The sequence below is a fragment of the Nymphaea colorata genome, chromosome 10, assembly GCF_008831285.2.
Source record: "Nymphaea colorata isolate Beijing-Zhang1983 chromosome 10, ASM883128v2, whole genome shotgun sequence".
Taxonomy (NCBI): Eukaryota; Viridiplantae; Streptophyta; class Magnoliopsida; order Nymphaeales; family Nymphaeaceae; genus Nymphaea; species Nymphaea colorata.
The window spans coordinates 19,915,381-19,929,319 of record NC_045147.1 but is presented as its reverse complement, the minus strand read 5'-3'; the positions used below and the strand labels follow the sequence as shown (position 1 = coordinate 19,929,319).

The 13,939-nt window shown below is 41.4% G+C and overlaps 2 protein-coding genes across 2 annotated transcripts; one reads left to right on the top strand and one right to left on the bottom strand.

Moving 5' to 3' along the window:
* Positions 1 to 713: 713 nt before the first annotated feature.
* Positions 714 to 1,516, top strand: LOC116262942 (RING-H2 finger protein ATL66). The gene has a single exon (XM_031642486.2). It carries the CDS (start codon positions 785 to 787, stop codon positions 1,304 to 1,306), a length of 522 nt encoding a protein of 173 aa, XP_031498346.1. The 5' UTR covers positions 714 to 784; the 3' UTR covers positions 1,307 to 1,516.
* A 6,902-nt stretch (positions 1,517 to 8,418) lies between these two features.
* On the bottom strand, positions 8,419 to 9,549 carry LOC116262900 (RING-H2 finger protein ATL2-like). The gene has a single exon (XM_031642438.2). The coding sequence runs from the start codon at positions 9,312 to 9,314 to the stop codon at positions 8,496 to 8,498; it is 819 nt and encodes a 272-aa protein (XP_031498298.1). The 5' UTR covers positions 9,315 to 9,549; the 3' UTR covers positions 8,419 to 8,495.
* Positions 9,550 to 13,939: the final 4,390 nt, after the last annotated feature.

The window sequence follows — 13,939 nt, the reverse complement described above, 5'->3', positions numbered from 1 at the left end:
ATAATTTTGAGTATGCTTGAATTTTAACAGCAACAACAACAAAAAGATGGTTTTTATGCAATAAGCATCTACAAAGCGTCCAAGACCAAAAAGTAAGATAAAATCCAACCCAATTGAACATAATCTAAATGTGATCCGGAAAGAAACCACAGAGTGGGTTTATCTTACATCATTTTCAACTAATTGTGATTGGGCTTCCATGTCTCACAATTATGCAGATCACAAGATATTAAAGTCGTGGTTTCCTGTCCCATTCACTTATATGACAGCGAAGTTCACCACAGAAAGTTAAACAAGATGTCTATCAACTAGAATTCTTAAAGTGAAGTAGATCTTTTTTGTTTGCTTTTATATTAGGAAACCAAACGAAGTGAATCATTGGTGGTCCTCTTGACTCCCCTCAAAATATCTTCTCCTCCACGTTCCCTCAAATTCCATTTGAACAATTTTTTTCCAGCTTTCTAAGTCTGCAACTCGCCCACAGGTCAACTTCACTGCCAACAAAGACTAACTAGACATTTCGGTAACTAAGATTTAGAGAGAAAGAGAGAATGGTAGGCAGCGTGGCCAACTGAACATGCATTAAATATATAAATTTGTAGAGAGAGAAAGCCATGGCCATGACCAGTTAAACGCGAATTAAATAAAGGTTTAAACTGAGGGAAAAGAGTGGCTAGGTTCGTTCTTATCTATTTGATTGGTGGTGGTACGGGGCGAAGACCATATAGACACTTGCCCACCATTATCCGGATTGTTCATTCACACACCCTTAAAAAGATCTAGAATGGCCTCCCGAACAGCTACTTCCATGGCTGCCAACAACGCCGAGAGCTCTCACCCCTTCCATTGGCACTACGGGGATCTCGAAGACAAGAACTTCCAGGTCCATGGTAGAAGCCTCCTCCTTGTCCTGATCATCTTCTCCGTCATTCTCATCTGCACTCTTCTCTGCCTGTACGCCCGCTGGGCCTGGCGCTACCGGCAATTGGCAGAGAGCAGCCGCCAGCAATTCAGCATCTCATCGGATGCATTAGCGGTCCAGCACGGTAAACTGGGGCTAGACTCGGTGGCGCTCAGCCTCCTACCGGTCTTCCTCTACAAGTCGCCGGCGTCCATCCGGCCGGGATGCGAAGATCCTCAATGTGCCATATGCTTGAGCGTGTTTCGTGAAGATCAAAAGGTGAAGGTCTTGCCAGGATGCGACCACTCTTTCCATCCAGACTGCATCGATAAATGGCTAAGCGAACAGCCCAGTTGCCCGTTGTGTAGATCATCTCTTGCTACGATCCTGGCCACCGCGGTATGAATTCGACTTCAACCCCGTCGAGATTCATTTACTTGCTCGGCTTCTGATTCCTGTTCAAGTTTTGGTTTTAGGAGACCAACTAGTTTGTTTTTTGTGTATACAAAGCAGAGGCCCCGAATGCTCCCGGCTCTAGGGACTCTTCGCCAAAATCAAAGTTGTAAATCTGTATTCACACTTATCAAACTAATTAGCAGACAACCATCTTTTTCATTTGTCAGAATCCTTACGCGACCCATGGGGTTAATTAACTTGATTAAGATCTAAGCAAGCCAGCACATAAATTTTCGTGTTTTTTTGTTTTCCTCAATCAGAGCAATTCGAGTTGCTCTCTTTATCCTAGGGAATATGAGTCAATGCCGCCAATCTCCCGGGCTTTGCCTGATCTTGAAACGCTTTACAAACAATGAAATTCCGAGAAGTTCTAGATTTTCTTTGACATGATGCAAGAGTTTGATGTTCTGTACATACATCGAGTGCTTCTGCAGTAATATACATTCTGCTATAATCGTTACGAGGGATCGTGTTGGTCAGCATATAGTATTAGTATCATAGAAGGGAACATCACTTTCCCTTTCTGGTGATTAAGCATTGGAAACAAAGGGTACTGCCTTTTTTCTGTTAATACCATTGTGGACTGGCTCCCCACAACATGCTTTTGCATATGATCGAGAGCTACCATACAAGTAAAGACGAAGGAACCGTCCCTTTTTCGGAGGAAGCAGGACCAATTAGTGGGTGGGAAGGAATCCGCTGCACTCCAATTGGCTGCATTGTCTTGTTCTATTGTTGAAGTTGGATGAAGTACACTGTCCCTTTGGTTCTCACCGTCCAAATATAAAATTTTAAAGGAAAAAGTTGTGCCATTTGTTTACTCAAGTAGGGAAATTTCCTTGTTTATATATCACCAAGTGTCACGGACGCCGGCGGGACCTACCACGTGCTTCGGCTGTACACGGCTGTGTTCTGTGAACGGGAGGCCATTGTTGGTTCCTGCTCTGATCGGTGGAACTCTTCTTCTCTATTGGGGTTGTGTTTGAAGGACTCCCCATGAAGCAGCTGCCCGGAACCAACCTAAGCTTCTTCGTTTCTTCTTTCCAAAGCAGTCAAGTCCAGAGATCAGGACGGTCTGCTGGCGGCAATGCAGGCGTTTCAGTTGTTGAAGCAAGTCCTACTTGGGGATGTGAGGAGGGTGTTTGCTACGCGTTCGGAACGCATGGAAAGAACACGCCTGCACCAGTGCACCCTCACAACGGCTTTCTTTTGGCCTTGAGGAAAGAACTTTGGTATTCCGGCCGAGGCGTTTTAAAACCACATATGCTGAAGATTTGGAAATAGGGTGTTGTTGCTCTGGTCCTTCCAAATTCCACCGAATCATATTCCCAGTCTTTGGATCTCTGGATCAAATGCCATTCCCTGCAGTAGATCATATTGTTTTTTTTTTTTTTTGACATTGTTCTGAATTTTCCTCCTGAAGCATCCCGAATGTGGTCGAAGAGTAGATCGTGATCAAAATTTGTTCATAACAAATTAATTGAGTGGAACTCCATATTTCCTACCAACTGAAAAGTTAAAGGCTTGGTAAGACCTGGAAAGATTCGGCAAGGTACTGAGAACCAAGTCATGACTGTTGGAATTCCCTTTTAATAATTTCAAATCGTTTTCATTCCTTTTTGAGGCAAGGTTGCTGGGGCTCATAAAGAAAACTTAAAATAGAAGACAAGCAATGAAACGCTTGGCTTCTCAATTAAAAGATCAAATCTAGAGATATGTTAGTAAATTCTCAGTCTTATCTTGTCTTACTTTTGGTTTAAATATCGTCCTCGTCTTGGCTAATCTTATCTTATCTTAAGTAACCTTTTCTCAAAGTAGATGAAGCTGATGCCAACAGCTTAGCGTCTAGTGTCTCGGTCATGCTTCTAGGAGCTTTCTCTACCGGAAAAGGGGAGAAAAGCTTGCTTCTATGGAAGCCTACTGGCTTGCACATTTCAGGAAAAAGGAAGAAAGAAAACGACCGATATCATCTTGTAGCTATCTTGTCAGGGTGATCGGCCTCGATAACTTCCGTGGCCGAGCCATTGTTGTTAATTAGTCTGAGCTTTGAGAATTGCAGGAAGAGATTAATTAGAAGCGCCGCAGGTGAAAGTGGCATGAATCAAGTAAGAGGACGACGTTAGCTCTGGAGTCGATGCCATCGTTCTGTTGGTGAGAAATGAGAATCTTCTTGGTGTCCATATAAGAATGAAGCTGTGCCTTGAAATTAACAATTTTCGGTGGGCTCGTTAACAACGGATCATAAACAATGTGCTTTCGTTCGCCAAATGTATATAATAGGAGTGATAAGGATCTGCGCGCCTTGGTTGCATGGTCATTTCCTTACTTTATAATTGCGTTTCTGGTTCCTTGTATCTTGCTTTTGACCAAATAATCTAACTTCTGCGCTAGGTTTTCTTCTAAATGTTTAAAGTGATGTATATATGGTTGGTTCATATATAAATATATAAAAGATTCATCAGGCAAAGTGCAACCAATAAAAATAAAGCCACAAAACCTTGTACCGCAAATCGGATTTAATATATTACTTTGCTTCATCGCTCATTAGTTTGATTTAAGATATGATATAGCTTGAATTCTTTTCATTCAAATATTTAAAGGTGATCATCGAAGAGGATGAATAAATATTGTCAAGGATTGCACCTATTCAATGAATCCATTCCTCTCGTAAAAGGGGGAGATATCTGGTACCCTCATCTCCACCACCAGTTCCATGGCAAAGCCATTATTTGGAGGGAAGGCTTTTCAGGCTCCTTTCACATTCCTCGTCACCCGGTGCATAACTCTCAAACTATATACTATATGAATGTGCCTAAGTACATATACACATAAAATATACACATATAAAAAGAGAGAATAACTCTCATACTGTATGAATGTGCCTAAGTACATATACACATATAATATACACATATAAAAAGAGAGAATAACTCTCATACTATATGAATGTGCCTAAGTACATATGCACATATAATATACACATATAAAAAGAGAGAGACCCTCCCCCCCTCCCCTGTCCTGAGAGGGAGTTACGAGTATGTTGTGCATGGTGCACATCCTTGTATAGCATACGCCAATTGTACTCCTGACACTTGTATTGGGTCTTAGTTACTAACTTTTATGAATGCATAACATGCACAAGAACGTGCACAGTAAAAATATGTACAGGTTTGTACATATAACCAAGTTTGCTATTTTACCTAGACCCTCCAACCCTAACCTCCCTTAGAAAAAAAACTCAAACAAACCCAATTCAACAAACCTCTTTTCTTTCCCTTTTTTTTTTGTTTTTTTATAAATGTGTGACCTTTGTACATATACACGCATGCACAGAGAAAGAAACAAAGATATAAAGAGAGAACCCTTCCTCCCACCAAAACCTATTTCTCCCTTTTCTTTTTCTGTTTCTCTTTTTTTCTTTGTACAAAATTGATAGAAAAAAATCTAATTCAATATTTAAAAAACTGATGTTGTTCAAGGAAAACAGCTCAGGCCACCGTCTTTTGTGAGGGATTATAATATATTAAGAGTGTTCGGCTGTAGATCAACTAGAGTGTTCCGACTATAGATCAACTAGGGTGTTCCGACTATAGATCAACTAGACTCGCGATAGCAAGTGAGAACTGGCGTGTTCCACGGTCAACTAGAAAGGGAGAGCATCTATTTGGAGAAACATGACGAGACAGAACGGCATCAATTTGTCGCCTTACACTCACAGTTTGTCAAATAAAAAAGTCTGTGTTGATACATTAAAATATTGTTTTCCAAGAAACTACTAGCCAAATGGGAACGCCTGTGCCATCAACATTTCATAATAAGCACAATTAGTGAGATATGATTAGTACATTGATCACATCCCTCCTAAACTTCAGAAAAGAAACCCTACACTCCATCCCCATACTCCAAAGTTAGACCTCCTTCTGAAATACTTGTATCCATCGATCCAAGCAATTTTTGCATTGCGCCGATAAATTCATGATCGTCAATTTTCCTATCATCATACTTTTTTTTTTTTTGAATGACCTTCTTAATCTTAAAAAAATGTCTGCAGCTACCACTTTTTTTTTTTCTCTCTTTTTTGTAGGTCTCGGCCGACGATCTGTATGCACAGATCGGATTTCGTTGGCCTGAGCACCGACGTTCACCAAACTACTTAAAACAAAATAAGTTACAGGTTAAAGTAATATATGCTATGCATGTAACAATATAAGTCTCAAAGTGGGTGGGAATCGGGGAGAATTGAGGGATGAGGAATAAGGAAATCCTTCTCTCCCTGAACTTCTGCTGGTTGGTCTACCAGAATCGGACCTTCTAATCAAAAGCAACAACGCGCCTTGAGAGCCGAGAGCTTTGCACTCTCCGGCCCGCCTGTTAAGTTGCCAATTTTTTTTTGCACAGATTGTTTATTCGAAAAAGGGGGGATGCGCATTAATGCATTGCCGACATGATTCAGGCAGCGATGCTGATTTTCCGGCGGAGCAATCGAGTCAATGGGGGGCTGGTGGGAGGCGAGAGGTGGGACCTTAAAGATAAAAGAGCTTCTGCCCATGTCACTTTGTGGTGTGCCGGACGTGGGCGCTGACACTGCTCCTCCAAGTAGACAGGTTCCATTATTAGAGTCAGTGCCCACTTTCACCAGCTTCCTTGGTCGCTCACTTCTTCAAGTTTGGCCATATGCGCTCCTATTCAGGGTTGACATACAGAGACACCAAAGTACTTATCTTCCCCTCTCTCTCCCCTTTAATTTTTTTAAAAACTGATCATGAATTTACATATTGATGTTCTTTCCATTAAAAAAATTTATTTTAATGCTCCTCTCACTGAAATCTTTTAGGCTTCAGTACCGTCTTAATTTATGTATCTCTTATTAAGTTTAGTCGTGTGTTGGCGATCAGGCCCACCAAGTCGAAGCAAGACTTGCTCCACCTGATGTGTTCGGGACGCTAATGAGGTCATGGACAAGAGAAGTGTGTGCCGTGTCGGAGAAGTCTTCTCCAACGCTTTCGCAATAAAGAGGGAGAAAGTGAAACCAATTGTGCCGGCGCATGGTGGTGCTACTAAATGATGGTACAGTAACGCTTCCATTGTTTGAGAACTGGTCTGGCACAGAGAGAGAGAGAGGGGGTAAGAACACGAGCCAGGCTTAGATATCAAGCCGACGATTCCTACTGCCAAAGTATCAAAACTAGCCATCAAGAATCAATATTTTACTTTGCATCTTTCTTTGCTCAATAGTTTGAGGAAAAGCTCTCTCTCTCTCTCTCTCTCTCTCTCTCTCTCTCTATATATATATATATATATATATATAAAAGTTTTGATATAGGTTGAATTTTTTGGTTTAAATATTTAAAGGTGATCATGGAAGACGATGACTACTGTGAAGGATCGTACCCATTCAAAAAGTCTGTATTGATACATTAAAGTATTTAACCAAATGCGGACGCCTGTGCCACAAACATTTCATAATAATAAGCACGATTAGTGAGATCAGTATCAGTACATTGAGCACATGCCTCCTAAACTTCAGGGTTGCCCCTCCTCGCCCATCCCCATACTCCAAAGTCCCCCCTCATTCAGAAACACTTGTTATGCATCGATCCAAGCAAATTTTGTATTGCGCCGATAAATTCATCATAGTCAATTTTCCTATAAACTTAAATCATGCTTTTTTTTTTAAATAAGTTTTTAAAAATTTCTGCAGCCACCTTTTCTTTTTTTCTCGAGTGTCGCGGCCCATAATTTATATGCACAGATAGATTTCATTGGCGTGAGCACCGACCTTCACCAAACTATGGACAACAAAAAAAAGTTACCGATGATTAAAATAATGTATGCATGTAACATTATGAATCTCAAAGTGGGTGGGAAGTGGGGAGTCTTGAGGGATAAGGAATAAGGAAATCCTTCCCTTCCTGAACTTCTGCTCGCCGGTCTACCAGAATCGGACCTTCTAATTAAACGCAACATGCGCCTTGAGAGCAGAGTGCTTTGCACTCTCCGGCCCGCCTGCTGAGTTCCCATTTTTTTTTTCACAGATTGTTTATTTGAGAAAAGGAGGATGCGCATTAATGCATCGCCGACCTGATTCAGGCAGCGGTGCTGATTTTCCGGCAGACCAATCCAGTCAATGGCGATCAGGTGGGATCTTAAAAAGATAAAAGGGCTTATGCAATGTTCTTTGTGGACCGTGGTGTACTGAAAGTGGGCTGACATAGCTCCTTCAAGGTCCATTATTAAAGTCAGTGCCCATTTTCACCAGCTTCTTTAGTTGCTCACTTCTTCGAGTTTGGCCATATGCTTCCTTGGAGTGCTCGCTCCTCTTTAGAGTTGATAGTATACTCTCATCGGACAATGGGGCACATCTCCCCTCCACTTTAGTTTTTTAAAAACTTAATAATAAATTTACATATTTATATATTGATGTTCGTTCAATAAAAAAATTATATTAATGCTCATCTCACTAAAATCTTTTAGGCTCCAGTACTGTCTTAATCTATGCATCTCTTGTTATGGTTAGTCGTGCTGAAAATTAGGCCCACCAAGTGGAAGTAAGACCTGCTCCCCCTGATGTGTTTGGTGCATTAATGAGGTCATGGAATAGAGAAGTCCATGGCAGAAGTCTCCTCCAACGCTTTCGCAATAATGAGGGAGAAAGTGAAACAGGGACCCGTCCAGTGTTTGAGAACTAGTCTGGCGGAAAGAGGGGTAAGAACACGAGCCAGGCTTAGCCCCTAGCTGCCCTTCGTCGAGGCCAATGGTCCTTGGATCCTCATGAGTTTAGCCTGGAGGCAGGTTCGAAGAAAGGGAAGAGGTTGCTGCTGTCCCGCATGCAGCACGTCGATATGTCAAACAATTAAATAATTGCAAGAATCCTGTTAGGCCACTGCCCGAATAATGAACTTCGGCATGCCCCGGGATCTGGGCTGCCAAATCCTGAAAATACGACGCTCATTTCTCAAACTTTGTCGCTCGCCACAACAATCCATAGAAAGAAGAAGAAGAGGTGTGGTTTATCTTGAATCAAGCCAATTTTTAAATATTCCTTGATAAAATTTCGCATGTACAAAGAAAGAACCATAATCTCATGTTTGTATGAAAACTTCTATACAGAGGAGAAAATAATCATACCCTGCCCAATTCAAACCTTCTCTACTTCTTCCACACAACTGGCTCGATTCGAACTCAAGACCTTCTTCTCCACTCTGTTCTTACTAAGCATCCTCTTCAACGACCCAAATGAGCAACCGGTGCCAGCCTGCACCACAGAGGACCCCTCTTCCGGCCGCGAACCGGTTTCAATATCCACCCTTACTTCCGACGGTCCGGCGAGACCTGAAACCTCGCCGGACTCACCCACCTCCGCCCGCACTTCCCCTGCTTCGCCGCTTCTCGACCCCGCGCCGGCCTCGGTCTCCGCCGTCCGCGCTTCCTCCTCCCCGACATTCCCGGAGCCAATCTGCGACTCTAGTCCAATCTTCACCTCATCAGCAACATCGACAATGGCTCTGCAGACCGGGCAGTTGGAGTGCAAATGCAGCCAAGAATCGATGCACTGGACGTGGAAACAGTGCCGACATGGTGGCAGCTCCCTTCCTTTCTCTTCGTCCTCAAACGGACTGAGACAAACCGCACACTCCAACCCTTCTTGGTGGTCGTCGGATTTGTACGAGAACACGGGAATCAAATCCAGGACTGCGGAATCCAGACCAGCTTTGGCCATGTTGGTACCGGCGAAGGCGCCATGGACGACGTCCGGCGGACCCAGCGTGTGCCAGAGTGCAAGAATATCGCGCTCTCTTCTCCTCCTCCTCCTCACGAGCCACTTCGCGTAGAGATGCAAAAAGATGAGCAGGAAGATGACGGTGAAGAGGCACACCACTGCTGCGAGCATCATCTTGCTGGTGTAGCCATAGTCGGCAGCGTCGGGTTCGTGGAGGCCTGAGGCTGAGGTCGCCATGATGGGGAGGCGAGCTAATGCTGAAGCTCCGGCCTGCGAGCGGTGAGTGGCTGGGCTTCTTTAAGAGCGATTGTGTTTGCGGAAACGTCCAAGAGAAAACGAGTAAAAGTCGCGTCGGGATTCATTCCGGGGTCCTCGTCGTGACTTCTGTAACAAGAAAGGGGTGCCCATTTCGTGAGCTTCGTAGTCGGATCTGTGTTTGACTTCTTGGACCCCGGAGACGTCCCGTGAAGGACACGGCAAGGCGGCCATTTTTATTCCCTCGCCCTTTTCTCACTTGGGGAGCTTGTCGTCTCCCCCATCCATATGTATTTGCTGCTAAATTACAGGGCAGCAGGAACTCTTGCCTCATTAGTTTTACATCTTTCATACTTCCTAAATCGCTATTCGGAACTCTTGCTCGTCTCTCTTTATCTGAAATCAAAATTTTGTTTAAAAGTGAAAAGAGCAACTACTTTTACTGTGAAACTTATCTGTATAAAAGCAACTTTCTTTAAAATATTTCTAAGATGCACTCGAATAAAGTATAAGATTTCCTTTGCATTGAGATCAGTTCTAAAAGCACTAATTTGCTAATGTTAGATTTCTTACATGATTGTATCCTTTACCTAGAAAATCAAGGTGCTTTAGTCGTATTTTAATCGGACCCCTTTCTAGATTTTTTTTTTTTTCCTTTTTATTCATAGCTGGGTAAGGTTTAGCCGGGTAACGTTAAAAACAAAGGAAAATATCATGTGACGAAGTTGGTGCACTTTTTTTTAAAAAAAATTATTTTCCACCAAGAAGCTTCGCGTATTTTAATATTGCAATTTACAGGAGTACGACGCACGGAAAAGGTGATCCGGGCAGCGCATTTAGTGAAGCGACAGCAGATCTCGATATCATCGAATGGTCCACGGTAGTCCCGTGATTCGCTCGCGGGTGCACGTCTCTCCCGTGGTACTATTTACCACCGTCCATCTTTGCCGATAGACGGTGATCAATAAGCACTTTTACGTGGATCGGAATTACCGATCGGTCGAACACCGTCCATCTGTGCAGATATACGGTGTTCAACAAACCTTCTTTCACGGCGGGGGCTTTACGACAGTTCAGAAGCAACATTTTTCGTTTAAGTCAATTGGGATTTTTAAATAATATTATTTTAGGGCGTATTAGTTTGAACGCACTGAGTGTCTCTGACAAAGTTTTGTAGATACTTTGTCTCATTTTTTGTTTGAACATGGTGTATGAAACTATGTAGATCGGCTCAAATGTCCTGATTTTTAAGTTGAGCATGTTGACTCCCGCCAATGGATATATATATATATAAATATATAAATATATATATATATATATATATATATATATATAGAGAGAGAGAGAGAGAGAGAGATGGAGGGGGAGAGAGAGAGAGAACCAACAAGTTCAGCTTCCTCCTCACTTGTTAAGTTATTTCATATTGATTGAAGGAAAAAAAGGGATCAAAATCAGTTTTTATGGGTAAAATTTAGTTTATTCTGCACTGAGTCATGGTGTGTATCGCTTGCGAACTAACCCATGACCTAGTAACTATAAACGATCCCGATCTAACTTGGTGATTTCCGAGTCGGATCACCAAGTGATTTATGGACATTGGGGATTTTTAAGAAATAATGTTTCTTAAGCTGTGTTTGCTCAGAATGTCTGTTAATGTCTCTAAAGACACTTTGTCTCGCCTTTTCATTTCCATACTCATGCGCAAGCAACGAAAAATACGAGCTACCAGTCCACGTCTTCATTTTTTTCACTATTCCTCTTCAAAGGTGACAGGAACAAGATAAGACTCGTTCACATGCCTCTTAGACATGTGCATGTGTGTGTGTCCTCATCTATATACAAAAACTTGATCATGTTAAATGAGATTCTAGATAAGGGTTTAAAATGCAGGGTTTCCTGCTTTACTTTTATTAGTTTTTCAATAAACATGAGTTTATGGAACATATAAAAATATCTGCAGGCCTAAGTTGTTCAGCTCATAAGTTGATATAATTCGCCAAAGAGAAAACATGATTGAAGAGTTTATTTCTTTATTTTCAAGTGAGGGAATCACATCTCAGTGACAAGCTACCTTTCCAAACAAATCAGTATGAAACTGAATTAGCCAGTTTAGAAGAATGTGGATACGGAAAGAACTTATAGAAGACATAGCTGAAAAATGCAAACGAGACATTGATTAATGATGGCTCTTTAGGAAAAGGAGCCTTCTCAGAATCTTGGTGAACACTAGAACATGTGAGAGCAGGAACTAACGCTGGGTCCACTGGATTCCAGACTTTCTTCCATTTCCATCACCTTTCAACATCATGTACCAAACTCTATCCGTCCCTTTCCTCCTTATTGTTCCATTTTGGTTGGTCAGCCACTCACTAAATGGCGAGAAGACAATGAGCACGGCGAATCCACGAAGCCTCCTAATTGACTTCGATCAGCATCTATATGAATGCTTCATATTTCTTCTTCTTTAGGAGAATTACACAGTTTAAGTACTATTTTTTTCTTTAAAATTCTATAGATAGACCAATTCTTCCTGAGTCTTAATGATCGACTATGCATTTGGCTGGCGCCGGTGAACCAGTGATCCCACACCAATTTGAATGAAAGAAAGAGAGCACCATCTTATTGCAGAAGCCTTGACTTGAGAAAATGCTTCTTCTTACCCAGAGTGTTCTCTCTCTCTCTTTAAACCGTCGATTATAAGGAGATCATATGGTAGAGATTAAGTCGACTATAAAGAGGCCAGATGGTGGAAATTAGATTGCAAATATGAATGTCTAAGTTGTTTTTTCAAGAGTTTGAAGTATGGTTTTCTTAAATGAAACGCTTTGGCTCCTTTGAAAAGGTATTCAAAATCTTTAATAAAACAATTTGGCCTCTGCCTTTGCAGCTTAATTTCATACATCTAATTTCAAAACATAAACCGGAATTTTATGACTGCAAGAAAGGTGGCACTCTCTAACTTGTTATATATTAGTGGTAGCGTATGCTTTTCTTGCGTCTTTCCATTTGGTGGGACATATTAACTGAAATAATTCAACAATAGCATACATGTTACGAGGAATAAAATCATAACGAAGATGCAATACATTGTCCTTGATGTATAGCCAAAGGGCAATGATTTTTAACGAGACAACTTTATCAGAAGCCGCTCGTATTCTTGCTTCAAAAGATGATCTCTTGAAGTATACATGCCGAATATTATGGTGGAAGATACACACGAAACCTGCTCGGTAAACTAGGCAAAGCATCAGCGGCCAGCAAAATAAAATATTTAAAATGAAATGTTTTGGATTTGATTGGAAGTCGGGTCGGATCTCAAATTGGAATATATTCCCCAAATCCTGACGGCCTGCCAAGCTTGCTATTTATCAATTGAATCTGTTCATGCTTTCGTGTATTTTGGGTATTGGATCTAGAGCAGCAAACTGATTCGATCCGGGAGAGGAAAAATGCATTAGAGGCTGGATGAGAATCGAATTCCCACCAGTTTCAGCCCGAATCGGGTCACATTATGTACAGCCATGGCCCATGCATGGAAGTGGACAACGAAATCGCTTCCTTTTTTACTACTTGGGATTGGGGTGAAGACCATCGTATTCAGACAATATTTTTCTATATCCAAATCTGAATCCAGAAAATACTACAAACCTGATTCCACTTCCCATGGGTGAAATCGATGAGTTACGAAGGAATCCAATCGGAAAAGCCCGAACCATCATCATCTTCATGATCAGGCTTCAACCCAGATAACCGTATGGTCATGCATGGAAAATTTTAGTTCAACCTATCAATTGGGGAATGAGAGGGATTGCCAAGAATATTTATCATAGTCTGGAGTAAACAAATCAATTAGGGGATGTTTGATTACTTCATATTTAAGATCCATGGATCTGACGTGACATACTTTTGATATACCAAAAGATCTACATCAAAAGCCATATAGTTCATCAAACCAAGGAAAAATGTCGTATTGAAAATTAAAAGGGATAAGGTATGATCCTAAATCCCTGCAACTCAAATCCTAAGGATTTAAAATCAAGGGTAATCAAATGCCCTCTTTAATTCACATATGAACAAGAATGAAGATGCACCAGGGTAAGTTAATTCTCTATCTTTTTGGTGTCAAACTAAAAATACATTAAGAGTGAAAACATATGAAGTACAAAAAGCATTTCTCTTGCCTAAGGTGTCCGGGAAACCATGGTGCACATCCCCAATTGCAGCTTTTGTTGAATCCCGGTTTCTATGTGAGCAGAACGGGCTGCTAATCTTTCTTAATTTCTTTTTTAAGCATAAGAAAAGGTTGCAAGAATGTGGCCTTACATGTAACATGGATATATGGAGTATGAGGGGATAAGCATTGATAACTGCACAAAAAGTCAGAGACATTGCATGTAGTTGGTAGGTTTGCAAGATGAACTTGCGCTTCGACTTAATAAAACTTATCGTGGATGATAAACTTTTTATTAATAAAACCTTTAGAGGATAACAACTCTTAAACTATGCAACATGAATAAGTATGGGTGCCTTTGTATATTTTAAACCAGACACCATAACGAGCTAAAGATTTAAGACTTGAAAAATCGTTGTTTCATATCCAAATCGCA

Coding starts and splice junctions, on each gene's coding strand:
- LOC116262942 (XM_031642486.2), top strand. CDS start 785: ATGGCCTCCCGAACAGCTACTTCCATGGCTGCCAACAACGCCGAGAGC.
- LOC116262900 (XM_031642438.2), bottom strand. CDS start 9,314: ATGGCGACCTCAGCCTCAGGCCTCCACGAACCCGACGCTGCCGACTAT.